This window comes from Mobula birostris, chromosome 5 (genome assembly GCF_030028105.1).
Source record: "Mobula birostris isolate sMobBir1 chromosome 5, sMobBir1.hap1, whole genome shotgun sequence".
NCBI classification, from domain to species: Eukaryota; Metazoa; Chordata; class Chondrichthyes; order Myliobatiformes; family Myliobatidae; genus Mobula; species Mobula birostris.
Genome location: NC_092374.1, coordinates 193,727,667 through 193,743,251, shown reverse-complemented (window position 1 = coordinate 193,743,251; position 15,585 = coordinate 193,727,667). Strand labels below are relative to the sequence as shown.

General features: G+C 47.2%; 1 protein-coding gene across 7 annotated transcripts in view; it reads left to right on the top strand.

The window, feature by feature from the left end:
- LOC140198188 (macrophage mannose receptor 1-like) overlaps window positions 1-14,240 on the top strand; it is a 71,020-nt gene extending 56,780 nt beyond the window's left edge. For 6 of the 7 annotated variants that reach the window (XM_072259195.1, XM_072259197.1, XM_072259193.1 and 3 more), the window contains 3 exons: window positions 3,792-3,905; window positions 7,175-7,534; window positions 12,742-14,240. In XM_072259195.1, coding sequence (XP_072115296.1) covers window positions 3,792-3,905; window positions 7,175-7,534; window positions 12,742-12,746 — 479 coding nt within the window. In that variant the 3' untranslated portion in view covers window positions 12,747-14,240. Of the gene's footprint in view, window positions 1-3,791; window positions 3,906-7,174; window positions 7,535-12,741 lie in introns of those variants that run through there. The other variant, XM_072259199.1, reaches the window with a different exon arrangement.
- Window positions 14,241-15,585: the final 1,345 nt, after the last annotated feature.

The window sequence follows — 15,585 nt, the reverse complement described above, 5'->3', positions numbered from 1 at the left end:
AGACATGCAGCATCAGATAAACAACATTAACAAGAATAAAAAAAATTATACTAAATGTAAACCATACAAAATTTTGACAAGAAAGAGCACAATCAGGGCAAAAGCAAAGTCAATTGTAGTGCAAAGTGATCAAAGTGGTCCTGATGAAGGGTCTTGGCCCGAAACATTGACAATTTATTCATTTCCATAGATGCTGCCTGGCATGCTGAGCTCCTCTGGCATTTAGTCTGTGTGGCTCTGAAAGTGGTCATGGTGTTGCTATACCAGGGTAGTGACTGGGGTTGTGCTGGCTTGTTCAAGAAACAAACGGTTGAAGGGAGGTAGCTGTTCTTGAAACGGGTGGTGCGGGACTTTGGGCTTCTGTATCTCCTGCCGAATGAGAGCTGTGAGAAGATGGCATCATTAATGATAGAGGTTATCTTCTTGAGACTGCGGTTCCTGACAATACTATCGATGGTGGGGAGGGATGAATTGGGCAGAGTCCGCCACATACTGGAGCTTCCTATGCCCCCACGCATCCAGTCTAACGTTCCAGACGATGGTGCGTCCAGGACATGGGCTGACAACCAAAGGTTCTATATTTGCATTTCCAAGACAGTGCACCCAAGAGGCTGTATCACAAGGTCAATGGGGAGAGGACCTGGCCCGACGCCCGGGACTATTGCCGCCTGCACTATACCGATCTGCTGAGCATTCGGAGCGAGCAGGAGAGCAACGCCACCCGTGCCCTGTTCGGCGAGCTCAGGCAAGGCTGGTGCGGTCTGTACAATGAGCGGCAGATGGCCGACAGCTGGGAGTGGGCTGACGGCAGCCCGGTCACCTACGTCCACTGGAAGCCAGGCCAGCCCCACCGCTACAGCCTCCTCTCTCCGGTCTGTGTTTATGTCGAAGGCGGCCAGTGGATTGACGCCCCCTGCCGATATTTATTACCCTTCGTTTGCTACACAGGTAACGTGCAGGGATTGAGGGGGGAAGGTGCTAGAGGGTTGCAATAAGGAGGCAGAGGGTCAACATTTCTCCATCTTACCCCTGTCTGGGGTAGAAATGGTCTTGAACCATCACCCGTGGGTGATTATTATCTTCGCCAAGAGCAGAAGATAGGGTGAATCGGTACAGTCTTTTCCTTGGCATTGGGGGATCAAGAACTTCAGGTTTAAGGTGAGAGGGCAGAGGTTTAATAGGAACTTGAGGGGTAACCTTCTCACCTGGAGGGTGATCAGAATATGGAATGAACTGCCAGAGGAAATGATTAAGGCAGGGACATTAACAATATTTAAAAAAACACTTAGATGGAAACATTGATTGGTAAGGTTCCGTAAGATAGAGACCAACACAGGCAAATGGGATTAGTTTAGGACCAGAGGGCATAGTGGCAGAATAGAAAGATGTCCCTTTAGAAAAGAGCTGAGAAGGAATTTCTTTAGCCAGAGGATGGTAAATCTGTGGAAATCATTGCCACAAATGGCTGTGGAAGCCAAGTCACTGGGTACATTTAAAGCAAAGGTTGAGTTAGTAAGAGCGCCAAAGATAATGGGGAGAGAGCAGGAGATTATGCAGAGGCTCTCAGTAAAGATGTTGGGAGCCTTTCTCACTATGAAGGTCCTCCAACCTACTGATAATGGGGATTAAGCAGAGATTCCCAGGAACATGATGGCGAGAGACCTTCGCACGATGAGGGTCTCGTATTCAATGGTTGTGGGGATTAAGCAAAGGTTTTCAGTTACTTGATGGAATGATCTTATGGCAGATGCAGTTGAGTGGGAAGATAGATCATCCATGAACAAATGCCGCAGCAGACTTGATGGGCCAAATGGCCTAATTCTGCTTCAGTGTCTTCTGGCCTTGGGTGGAGTTTTTGGTCGGCATGGGCTGGTTGGATCAAAGGGCCTTCTTCTGTGCTATTTAACTGTGTAACTCTCCATGTGGCTGCGGAGGGCCGTTACACATAGGAAGGGCTCCCTCCATTGCTTTAGGGTTCTGCTTAATCCCCACCATCAGTAGATTGGGATACCTTCATCATGGGAATGTCTCCCATCATCACTTTACCAGGAGGCTCTGCTTAATTCTGACCAACAGTAGGTTAGAGGACCTCCACAGTGTGAAGGGCACACAGCATTCTTTACTGAAAGCCTCTTCCTAATCCCCATCAGTAGCATCACACTGAGAAGGTCTCTCATCGCCACTCTCTGTGTAAAAAAATAAACTTGTTCCACGTATCTCCTTTGAGCTCTCCCATTCTTATTGCAAATCCATGTCCTATGGTATTGGACATTTCGACCCTGGGAGGAAAGATACCGACTGTCTGCTCTGTCTATGCCTGTCAGCAATTTATAAACTTATATTAGATCTCCAACACCCCAACCAAATACGAGGTGTTGCTCCTCCAACCTGAGTGTGGCATCGTGGCAGCAGAATAGGCCATGGACAAAAGGTGATGTTTGTCATTAAGGGCCCTCGCCATCCAGGACAAGCCCTCCTCTCATTGTTACCATCAAGGAGGAGGTACAGGAGTCTCAGGACCCACACTCAATGTTTTAGGAACAGCTTCTCCTCCTCCATAAGGTTTCTGAACAGACAATGAACCCATGCATGAATTGTAGCTCTCTATTTAGTTAATCATGTATATGTATATATTTCTTGCTGTCATTTATAAGAATTTTATGTATTACATGGTCCTGCTGCCAGAAAACACCAAATTTCACGACATACATCCGTGATACTAAACTTGATTCTCATTCTGATTCTGAAGAGGTTCAAAGTAAATTTATTATCAAAGCACATACAGGATATGTCACCATATACAACTCTAAAGGCATCCGTTAGTCTTGCGAGACCATGGATCTGCAGCTGGAAAGTCTTCACTCTCCAGGGCAAGGTTGTATGGAAGACCAGCAGTTGCCCATGCTGCAAGTCTCCCCTCTCCACGACACCAATGTTGTCCAAGGGAAGGGCATTAGGACCCATACAGCTTGGCACCAGTGTCGTCGCAGATCAATGTGTGATTAAGTGCCTTGCTCAAGGACACAACACGTTGCCTCGGCTGGGGCTCGAACTCACGACCTTCAGGTCGCTAGTCCAATGCCTTAACCACTTGGCCACGTGCCCACACTATACAACTCTAAAGTTCATTTTTTTCTTGCAGGCAATCACAGTAATTACAAGAAACACCATAGAATCAATGAAAGGCCACACCCAACAGAGCGGACAACCACCAATGTGCAAAAATAAAAGAACAAACTGTGCAAATACTAAAAGAAAGGGGAAAAAATAATAATTTTAAAAATAAGCAATAAATATCAAGGGTGTGAGATGAAGTTCAGTGGGAACAGTTCAGTGATGTGGCAACTGAAGTTGAGTGAAGTTATCCCTTCTACTTCACGAGCCTGATGTTTGAGTTGTAATAACTGTTCCTGGGCACTGCTGTGCTTTTTTTTAATAATAGCACTTACATGCCGGACCCAGGACAAATCCTCTGAAATGATAACATTGAGGAATTTAAAGTTACTGACCCTCTCCACCTCTGATTCCTGAATGAGGACAGGCTCATGGACTTCTGATTTCCTCCTCCTGAAGTCAATAATCATCTCCTTGTTCTTGGTAACTTTGAGTGACAGGTTGTCTTTGTGGCACCACTTAGCCAGATTTTCAGTCTGCTTTCTATATGCTGATTGTAGGTGAAATGTGATACAGGTGAAATAAGTACAAGGAGGTAACTTTGATTTAGCAAAGAATATCCTGACCACTCACAAAATCCTCACCATTGACAGTGAAACCTCTTATTACTTCATCAGATTTGCTTCAGGGGGCCAAGCAGCAGGTCTTTGCGCCCGTCGATTTCGATTTGCTGTCTTCGGTTGATGAAGAGAGCCAAATTTCCATTCTCTCAGCAAGGAGTCCCTTTGCAGGTAGGCGCAAATGTGCTCTCCGTTTGGCCGGTTGGTTCACAGGGCCTGTTTCTGCGCTGTATGTCTCATTCTGCGGCTGCCCCAACAACACTTCGGGGATGGGGGGGGAGGGGGGGCGCGTAATACAGTAACTTCGCGGATGGCGTGGCGCCACCACAACTCGGAGCGTTGGAATTCAGTTCTGGTGTGCTCTATAAGAAGGTTTGTACCTCCTTCCCCTGGGCACGTGGGTTTCCTCCGGGTGCTCCGGTTTCATCCCACAGTCCAAAGATGTACCGGTTAGTAGTTTAATTGGTCAGTGTAAATTGTCCTGTGATTAGGCTCAGGGTCAAGTTAGTGGGTTTCAGGGCAGTGTGGCTCAGTGGCCCAAAATGCCCTGTTCTGTGCTGTATCTCAAAATAAAGAAAAAACGTCGAAATGTCTCTCACCGTTACTTTACCAGGAGCCTCTGCTTAATCCCCACCTGCGAATCCTTATCTTTATACTTAAAGGCTTGTGGAGGTTCAGTTGATCAGTATATTGTAGTAATGTACCACTGTAGGGGGCCACATGACAGCCAGCAGTGCTACTGGTGTGTGCGGCTATGAATGCAAAGAATGAAACGACATTGCACAGTTTATTCTCGTATGCAGTCGGTGTCCACTTTATTAGGAACACCTGTGCACCTGCTCATTAACGCAAATATCTAATCAGCCAATCACGTGACAGCAACTCGGTGCAGAAAAGCATGCAGGCATGGTCACGAGGTTCCGTTATTGTTCAGAACGGGAAACAAGTGTGACCTAAGTGACTTTGATCTCAAACCTCTGCTGCCTTATGGCTATACCCAATCATGTGGAAGGCTTTGGGAGAAAACCAGGAGGGAAAATCCGGAGCTGGAGTCCCGAAGGCAGTCCAGCATTGCCGTCAATGCTGACTGGCAACTCCTGTGATGCTGCTGGTGCCAGTCTGTGCCATTCCTTTGGATTCACCAGCTGTGTGGAGAGGGGAACAACATGGACAACAGCTTGCTGCCTTGGCTTGCATATCACATCCAAGTCAACCCTGACCTCAGTCCTCCTTGAATATCTCAAGCTCATAGTAATTCACTCACCGTGGAGTATGTATTAGAGGGAGCAACACAGACTTACAGGGGGTGCTGGTAGGGAGAGCAGGTCGATAGTTATTGATGCAAATCTTTGTATATCTCAGCAACGCGCACAAAATGCTGGAGGAACTCAGCAAGTCAGGCAGCATCCATGGAGGGGAATAAATAGTCGACCTTTCAGGCCGAGACCCTTCATCAGGACTAGAAAGGACGGGTGCAGAGTCAGAATAAGATGGTGGAGGAGAGGAAAGAGTACAAGCTGGCAGGTGATAGGTGAGACCAAGTGAAGGGGTGGAATGAAATATTTCAATTTGGCTTTCCATTCCTATTCTGACATGTCGGTGCATGGCCTTCTCTATTGTCACAATGAAGAGAAACACCTCATACTCCGTCTAGGTAGCCTCCAAACTGATGGCATGAATATCGATTTCTCCAACCTCCGGTAATTTCTCATCATTCCCCAGTCTAGTTCCCCTCTCAATCCCTTCTCTTCTCCTTTCCTGCCCATCACCACCCTGTTGTGCTCCTCTTCTTCCCTTTCTTCCATGGACCACTCCTACTGGATTCTTTCTTCTTCATCCCCTTACCTCTTCCACCTATCACCACCTTTTGTCCATCCTTCCTCCTTCTCCCTCACCTATCACCTGCCAGCTTGTACTCCTCCCTCTCCCGTACCTTCCTATTCTGGCTTCTTCTTCCCCCTTCCTTTCCAGTCCTGATGAAGGGTTTGGAAAGATGCTCTTCATACCCTCCCATAGATGGTCCCTGACCAACTGAGTTCTTCCAGCATTTTGTATCTGTTGTTTCAGTTTATTCAGGTGACACACAATGGTATATCTCGGTTGAGCCTGTTGATGATAACACTCGATCTTCTCTGACGTCTGCTATGACTGCAATAAACAAACGGATGAGCAATAATCTCCTAAAACTAAATGAAGATAAAACTGAAATACTTCTGGTTGGTCCCAAAGCCAAAAGAGATAAACCTGTTGATAAACTTGGGAGCTTGGCTCCCCTTGTAAAATCAGAACTAGCCTGGGTGTTATCCCTGATCCAGACTTGAATTTTAGGTCCCACATAAAGAAACTGACCAGAGCAACAGTTCTACACTTAAATATTGCGAAGGTACGTTTGTTTCTGCACGCAATGATGCTGAAAATCTAATTCATGCCTTTATATCGAGTAGACTAGATTACTGCAGTGCACTTTCTACTGGCCCTCCAAAGCAAACTATTAATAAAGCTTAACTCATTTAGAATGCTGCTGCTATACTTTTAATTGAAACCAGGATGAGAGAACATCTAACTCCCATACTAGCTACACTACATTGGCTTCCTGTCAGAATTGGTTTTGAAGTTCTCTTACTTGTTTTTTTAAGCTCTTAATGGTCTGTGATCAGGGAACATCACCCAATCACTTCCATTTTATAATTCTGCTTGAGCTCTCAGGTCTCCTTCCACCAGTCCCTTAAGTTCAAATCCTCTTCCTCAAAGATAATTGGCAGGTCAGCTTTTTTGAACTATGCTCCTAAACTGTGGAATTCAATATCTAAAACTATAAGGGATGCAGACTTATTGATCCTTCTAAACACCAGCTCAAAACCTATTTATTAAGCTTGCTTTTAACAAACATCTTTTTTGTCTTTATTTTCATGTTCATTTTTATTTCTGGGTTTTTAAATTTTATTTAAATATTTGCATTTTTATCCAATGTAAAGTACTTTGAACTATACATCTGTACAAAAAGTGCTCTATAAATAAAGTTATTATTAAGGTTATCCAGCATCTGCAGAATCACTTATGTTTGGACGTCTATACCTTACTTGAAATATGCAGGGGATTTCCTTACAGTTGGCTGGCTGTACTTCCCATGAGATAGTTACTAGATCTGTTGGGTCTCACTGAGGTAACAGTATCTGCTTACTACGTTGCTGGCTTTTAGCTCTGTTCCTTCCCAGCACGTGCACCCTGCCAGCCCAACATCTGTGCAAGGATAGGTGGGGTGAAGGAATTGCTGATATTTCAGGCCAAGACCACAGATCAGAAACCTCAACAATTGTTCCCTGTCATCACCCCTCCGCCCACAGACCCATTAAGTTCCCCCATAAGATGATATGTTGCTTTAGGTTCCAGTGTTTTGTGCCTCTGAATCAGATAGTCTTGTTGTCCTTCCCATCCTCCAGACCCTATCCCGATGGCCCTTACCAAGGAGTATGCCTTAGTGAAGCGCGAGAAGATGTGGATTGAAGCGCAGAACCACTGCCGGGCGGAATACTCGGACCTGGCCAGCATACAGTCGCTGGAGGAGAATGCGCTGGTGGCACAGCTTCTCCGGACTGACGTTCCGGCCTGGATCGGCCTGTTCAACAGGCACCAGTCCGAGTACAGCTGGATGTGGGCCAACGGAGACGAGTTCAACTTCTCCAACTGGGACCACTTCTACCCGATGGACTTCTCCACCATGTCCGTCTGCGTCATCATGCTCAACGGCCGGTGGAAGGACGTGCCGTGCGATTTCAAGTTTCCCTTCGTCTGCTACACAGGTAAGGACTGCGGCGTGCCTTGTATTTCCACTGATAAACTGGGTTCAAACAACCAGCACTTATTTCCTAATTTCATTTCCCACGGCCATGGACTCAGCTCCTCTTACCTGCCTTTTTGACACAATTTCCCTGCTATGCAAAAATCTATCTGTATATAGAACATAGAACATAGAATAGCACAGCACCGTGCAGGCCCTTTGGCCCACAATGTTGTGCCGACCCTCAAACCCTGCCTCCCATATTAGCCCCCACCTTAGATTCCTCCATATACCTGTCTAGTAGTTTCTTAAACTTCACTAGTGTATCTGCTTCCACCACTGACTCGGGCAGTGCATTCCACGCACCAACCACTCTCTGAGTAAAAGACCTTCCTCAAATATCCCCCTTGAACTTCCCACCCCTTACCTTAAAGCCATGTCCTCTTGTATTGAGCAGTGGTGCCCTGGGGAAGAGGAGCTGGCTATCCACTCTATCTATTCCTCTTATTATCTTGTACACCTCTATCATGTCTCCTCTCATCCTCCTTCTCTCCAAAGAGTAAAGCCCTAGCTCCCTTAATCTCTGATCATAATGCATGCTCTCCAAACCAGGCAGCATCCTGGTAAATCTCCTCTGTACCCTTTCCAATGCTTCCACATCCTTCCTATAGTGAGGCGACCAGAACTGGACACAGTACTCCAAGTGTGGCCTAACCAGAGTTTTATAGAGCTGCATCATTACATCGCGACTCTTAAACTCTATCCCTCGACTTATGAAAGTATGTGATATTAAGTATATTTAATGAAGTGTGCGACTGTTTCCCTTATTAAATATCAGTACCAATCACAAAACATATTTCACGAATCAGTAACTAATAAAACCTACATGGCCAATAATACCTCGATTTAGTAAAGTAACTGTCCAACAGTGAGTGTGTGCCCAACAGTCTTTCATTCGCACCCTATCTTGTCTTGGTGTGCCTGGTGACCTTGGGTCCTGGGCTGGAACAAAGAGGCTTCACCTGCAAGTCTGTCAGGGTCATTTACTGTATCCAGTACTCGTGGTGTGGCCTCCTCTCCATCAGTGAGATCTGATGTAGACTGTGGGTCTGCTTCGTCGTGTCCCTTCGTTCTGTCCACCGCAAAAGGCACATTCTAGCGGTGGCCACCTACTTCAATTGGACGTCCTGTTCCCATTCTGACAGGTCAGTCCATGACCTCCTCTACTGCCATGATGAGGCCACACTCAGGATGGAAGAACAACACTTCATATTCCAACTAGGTAGTCTTCAACATGATGACATAATCATCGGTTTCTCTAACTTCTGGATATTTCTGACTCCTCCCTCCTTTTCTGTGTTTCCATTCCTTATTAGAAACATAGAAACATAGAAAATAGGTGCAGGAGTAGGCCATTTGGCCCTTCGAGCCTGCACTGCCAGTCAGTATGATCATGGCTGACCATCCAACTCAGAACCCTGTACCAGCCTTCCCTCCATACCCCCTGATCCCTTTAGCCACAAGGGCCATATCTAACTCCCTCTTAAATATAGCCAATGAACTGGCCTCAACTGTTTCCTGTGGCAGAGAATTCCACAGATTCACCACTCTCTGTGGTTACTCCTCTTCTCTCACCTGCCCATCATCTCCTCCAGGTTCCCCTCTTCCTTCCCTTTTTCCCATGATCCAATATGGTTTCCAATTAGGTTTTTTCTTTTCAGGCCTTAACCTCTTCTACCTGTCCCCTCCCTCCCACCCACCTTCCCCCTCACCTGCTCTCAACTTTGACAAGGTGCCACACATGAGGCGACTTACCACGTTAAGAGCCCATGGTATTACAGGAAAGTTACTAACATGGTTAGAGCATTGGCTGATTGGTAGGAGGCAGCGAGTGGGGATAAAAGGATCCTTTTCTGGTTGGCTGCCAGTGACGAGTGGTGTTGCGTAGGGGTCGGTGTTGGGACTGCATCTTTTTATGCTGTATATCAATAATTTAGATAATGGAATAGATGGCTTTGTTGCCAAGTTTGCAGATGCTACGAAGATTGATGGAAGGGCAGGTAATGTTGAGGAAACAGGAAGGCTGCAGAAGGACTTAGACAGATTAGGAGAATGGGCAAGAAAATGGCAAAAGAGATACCATGTTGGGAAATGCATGGTCATGCACTTTGGTAATAGAAATAAATGTGCAGACTATTTTCTGAACGGGGAGAAAATCCAAAAATCTGAGATACAAAGGGACTTGGGAGTCCTTGTGCAGAACACCCTGAATGTTAACTTGCAGGTAGAGTCGGTGGTGAGGAAGGCAAATGCAATGTTAGCATTCATTTCAAGAGGTCAAGAATACAAGAGCAGGGATGTGATGCTGAGGCTTTACAAGCCACTGGTGAGGCCTCACCTTGTGAATAGTTTTGGGTTCCTCATCTTAGAAAAGATGTGCTGGCATTGGAGAGGGTCCAGAGGAGGTTCACAAGGATAATTCCAGGAACGAAAGTGTTATCATACGAGAATGTTTAATGGCTCAGGGTTTGTATTCGCTGGAATTCAGAAGGATGAAGAAGGATCTCATTGAAACACCTTTCAAATGTTGAAAGGCCTGGACAGAGTAAATGCGGAAAGGATGTTTCCCATGGTGGGAGAGTCTAGGACAAGAGGGCACATCCTCAGGATAGAGGGGCACCCTTTCAAAACAGAGATGCGGAGAAATTTCTATAGCCAAAGGGTGGTGAATTTGTGGAATTTGTTGCTACGAGCAGCTGTGGAGGCCAGGTCATTGGGTGTACTTAAGGCAGAGATTGATAGGTTCTTGAAAGGTTACGGGGAGATGGCCAGGAACTGGGATTGAATAGGGGGACCAGCCATGACTGAATGGCGGAGCAGACTCGATGGGCCAGATGGCTTAATTCAGCTCATATGTCTTATGGCCTCAACTATCACCTGACATCTTTAAAAAGTTATGCAGACATAAGTAACATAATAACAGCAGTGAAATTTCATAAAACTCTGGTTAGGCCACATCTGGGGTACTGGGTACAGTTCTAGTCGCCCCATTATAGGAAGGATGTTGAGGCTTTGGAGAAGGTGTGGAGGAGGTTGACCAGGATCCTGACTGGTTCAGAGGGCATGTGCTATCACCAGAGGCTGCATAAACCTGGGCTGTTTTCTCTGGAGTGTCGTGGGCTGAGGGGGGATCTAATAGAAGTTCACAAGATTATGAGGGGCACAGGTAGAGTGGACAGAGAGTATCCTTCTCCCAGGGTTGAAGTGTTTAATACCAGAGGGATGCATTGAAGGTGAGAGGGGTAAGTTCAAAGGGGCTGTGAGGGATGTGCTGGGTGCCTGGAATGGCAGTGGAGGCAACGACATCGGAGGATTTTAAGAGACGTGTAGATAGGAACATGGATGTCAGGAAGATGGAGGGATATGGACATGGTGTAGATTGGAGGGATTAGTGTTTGTATGGTTTTGATTTGATCCACAGTTGCTTTGGTACAACATTACGGGCTGATTGGCCTGCTCCTGTGCTCTATGTTCTATAAATCGTATAATAAACAACACAATTAAAACAAATGAAAGGTCTGAAGAGAATGCAGATGCTGGAATCTGGAGCAAAAAAACCAAACTGCTGGGGAAACTCAGCAGGTCGAGCAGCACCTGTGGAGGAAGAGGGACGGGCGTCGTTTCGGGTCGTGGCTCTGAATCATGGTTCGGGTGGTGTGCTGGTCAAGTTACGTGTATTCAGAGACTTGCTCAAGAACTGTGCGCTCAAATCCTTGGATTTAACTTCAGTCACTGATAAACCTGGAATCAAAACTTTAACAGTCACCATCAAACTGCTGTTCGTCATAAAAGCCTAAGCGATGTCTTGCAAGGAGGGGAATCCTCAGGCCTTCCCTGGTCTGATGTGAAGGAGGGGAGATGCAGCTTGGTGGAGTAGCTGGTAGAGCCTCTGACTCATATCTGGGCTCAATCGCAACGTTAAGACCATAAGACTTGGAAGCAGAACCAGGCCATTCTGCCCATCCAGTCTGATCCACCATTCCATCATGGCTGATTTATTATCCCTCTCAACCCCAGTCTCCTGCCTTCTCCCTGTAACCTTCGATGCCCTTACTAACCAAGAACCTATCAACCTCCACTTCAAATATTCCCAATGACTTGGACTCCACGACCACCTGTGGCCGTGAATTCCACAGATGCACCACCCTCTGGCTAAAGAAACCCCTCCTCATCCCTGTTCTCAAGGGACGTCTTTCTATCTGCCGCTGTCTGTTTGCTGTTTGCAAGTTCTCCCTGTGACAGTGTGGATTTCCCCCCGGGTTCTGCGGTTTCACGTAGAACAGCATAGGAAATGGCCCTTCGGCCCATGAGGTCTGTGCTGACCACGGCGCTAAATTAGAGGCCCTTCTGCCTGTGTATGGTCCAGACCCCTGCACGTGCAGGATCTATCTAGAAGGTGGATGGGGGCAGTTCATGAGAAAGGGTTAAGGGATATCAGGTCTGATGGTGTTGCTCTGGTTCCTTAAGGTTGTTATCGCTGGGGGTGGTAATGGGGACAAGGTCCCATTACCCATTCAATGCTCCCGGTGGTGGGCACCTGCGACAGCCAAGTCCAGCTCCTGACCCTCACATGAGGCTTAGTGCTGGTGGTGCTGTCTCTACTGACAGGAGAAGGGGCAAAGGCAGTTTACTGGCACCTTAAAATTAGTCAATTTGGTCAGATGAGGCTTGTCAGCCATAGTTGGCAGCTCAACTAGGAAAAGGAAAACTCTGATCTCAAACCTTCTGTGCCTTTCGGTTCTACCCACTCATGGGGAAGGCTTCAGGAGTTAACCCCGAGGGGAAAATCCAGAGCTGGAGTTCCTCAGGCAGTCCTATGTTGAGTTCAACTTTGACTGGCAACTCCTGCGACGCTGCTGGTAGTAAACTGCGTCGGTCTCGGCCGTTCCTTTGGGTTCATCAGCTGCTTGGAGAGGGGGAGCCTGCTGCACGGGCATCAGCTTGCTCTCCATATCGTCCTGTCCTGGCTCGCGTATCGTGTGCACATCTAGGACCAACCATTCATGGTCAACCTCGACTATTGGAAGGTCTCTATCGGTATTGCTCTGTGAGCCAGTACAGAGTCTGTAGGCCGAATGGCCTTTAGTTAAAATAAAAAGCTGAGAGAGCATTGCATATCTTAAACTTTGCAAGGTTTTGTGAAATCTGTATTTCTTTTGCTTTTTTCAGGGTAACTGGACTTCAAGAAGGAAAAAAGAAATCACTTGGAACACATCAGAATTACTTGAAAAGACTACCCTTGTTCGTAACCATCTCACTCCCTCAGCCACCCAACATCCTGAAGATTGGAAACACTGCTTCTCTGTTTTAACAACCTTACCTTTATAAAACATCCCAGTCTTTGTTGCTTTTAATCAACGGTATCTCCGCTTTGATATAATCCTTAGCGACGTGTCATTGCCTCCTCCCAAATGCTTCTCTGCACTCTTAATTGCCAGAATTTCAAAGGTTCAAAGGTACAATTCAATGTCAGAGACATATATATAATATACATCCTGAAATGCTTTTACTTCGCAAACATCCACGAAAACAGAGGAGTACCCCAAATAATGAACAACAGTTAAGTGTTAGAACCCCAAAGTCCCCCCCAGCTCCCCTCCCTCCCGTGTGTAATCAGCAGCGAACAACGATACCCCCTCCTCCCAGCGGCAAAGAAAAACATTGGCGCCTGTCACTGAGCACTCAAGTGTGCAGCAAAATCAACAGCAAAGACAGAGACTTGCACCGCTGTACTCCAAAGACTACTTGCTCACCCACCCGGTATTTGACATACCACAGGCTCTCTCTCCCTAATAAGGGAGAAAGAGATGTCTCTGCTTTGGGGCCAGTTTTACCATTTCTACACTCCCCAGCTCCCTGAATTGTTACTCGCTGCTGGAATAAACCACAGCCTGCCCATAAAATGTGCGCTGTGAACGGAAGTGGACGAAAGGAAAGCTTATGGAACGCAGAACAGCACAGGCCCTTCGGCCCGCAGTATTGCGCTGACCTTTTAAACTACTTCCAGATCAATCTAACCCTTCCCTCCCACACAGCCTATAACCCTCCACTTGCCCATCTAAAACTCTTGTAAGTGTCCCCATTGTATCACCATCCACGGCAATGAACACAGAAATAGAACATTACAGGCCATTCAGCCCACAATGTTGTACTGACCATTAACCTACTCCAAGATCAATCTAACCCTGCCCTCCCACATAGACTTCCATTTTCCTTTCATTCCTGTACCAATGTTTCCAAATTCAGATTTGCAACAATTGTACCCTTTCTGTTTAATACACTTTATTTAACATCTGTCAGTGCGTCTCCTCTTGTTTCACTGCTACTGACTTTCCAGCTAGAGCTGCTCTTGGTGAACACTTGTTTGCAAAGTACGGTAAACCACCTCACCCCTTGCAGCTGCTGTCCAAGAGATCGTTTGGTGTAAAACTGAATACAGCCAGTGCTAAGTGGCAACTGTTTCAACTCTGAGCTGTGCTCTTGCGAGCCCTGAAATTGATGCTGCACTTTGCTGCATGGTGAAACTGCAGCCAAGTGTTTCAATGTGATCACAGTTCTCAGTTCCCCCACCTCACCACGGCCATCTTTTTGTCCCTTGTCTTGTAAATATAGTCCGATGAAGTGTTTAGAGTGGCGCATGGTGTCCAGCCACTTTCCTTCCGGACGCCAGCTGGGCAGATTGGGTTGTGGAGTCGTTGCTGAAGGGAACACAAGAGACTGTAGTTGCAAGAATCCGGCGGGGGGGGGGGGGGAGGTGAAGGAGTACAAGCTGGCAGGTGACAGGTGAGACCAGGTGAGAGGGAAGGTAGGAAGGTGAGTCTGAAGGGATGAAGTGAGAAGCTGGGAGGTAAAAGGTAAAGGGCTGAGAAGAAGGAATCTGATAGGAGAGGAGGGTGCAGCATGGAAGGAGGGGATGGATACTGGAGGAACTCAACGGGTCAGGCAGCAGTTGTTGAGGGTGGGGGAGAAATAGACAGTCAAAGTTTCAGATCGGGACCCATCATCTGGACTGTTTCCTTCCTTTTTTCCCCTCTCTTTTTCTGTCTCTATCACCTAGTAGTCTCTCTCAACCCCACACCCCCCGCCCACCCCGCTCCACGCCCCCGTCTGCCACTACCTACCCATCGTCTCACATCCCTCTTCAGCCCACCAGTCACCCTGGAATCCTTCCTTTCCACTCCCCCTCTCACTTTACACCGGCCGCCTCTGCCTTTCCTCCCCACTCCCATTTCTGATGCGGAAACGTTGACAAGTCCTCCCCCCCGCCACCCCCCACAGGTGCTGCTCGGCCTGCTGGACTACGTCTGTGCAGAGTACAGATTCGTGACTTGGAATTGAAATCCTTCAGTGACTTGTTTTCCCTGCCCCATCCATCAGACCCAGTCACAGTTCAAAGTATAGTACCTATATGTTACCATGTACTACCTTGAGCTTAATTTTCCTGCAGGTATTTACGAGGGAAAAAAAAAAGTAGAACAGAATTTTGCAAGAAGCTGTATGTACACAAAGCCTGACAAAGAGCCAATGTGTAAAACGAGACAGGCGTACTGGGTGAGACCGCAGACAGTAACTCGCCAGTAACTCTGTCCTGAGCCAGACTTCCGGCTGTAACACGTCTTTGTGGTGTACCCTTCCCCTCCTGGGGGTGAGGTCTTTGGAGCTTCTGCTGGTGCTGGGGTTTTACGGGATGGGGTTGCTAGACCCGTGCCCAACACTCCTCCTTTCGCAGCCGGGCTGGGGGCCGTCCACGGCAGAGGAAGGGTACGCGAAGAAGATGCAAGACAGCTGTGTCAAATTGAAAATAAAAATGATACTGAGAACATGAGTTACAAACAGTCCTTGAAAGTGAGTCTGTGGGTCGTAGGATCAGCTCAGAGTAGTGGCGATTGATGGCACTCCAGTTCAGGACCCTGATGGCTGAGGGGTACTAGTTGTTCTGGTGACCTGGTACTGGTGGTGAGAAGGGGGCATGTCCCGGATGGTGGGGTCCTTGATGCCTTACTGTGCCAACGC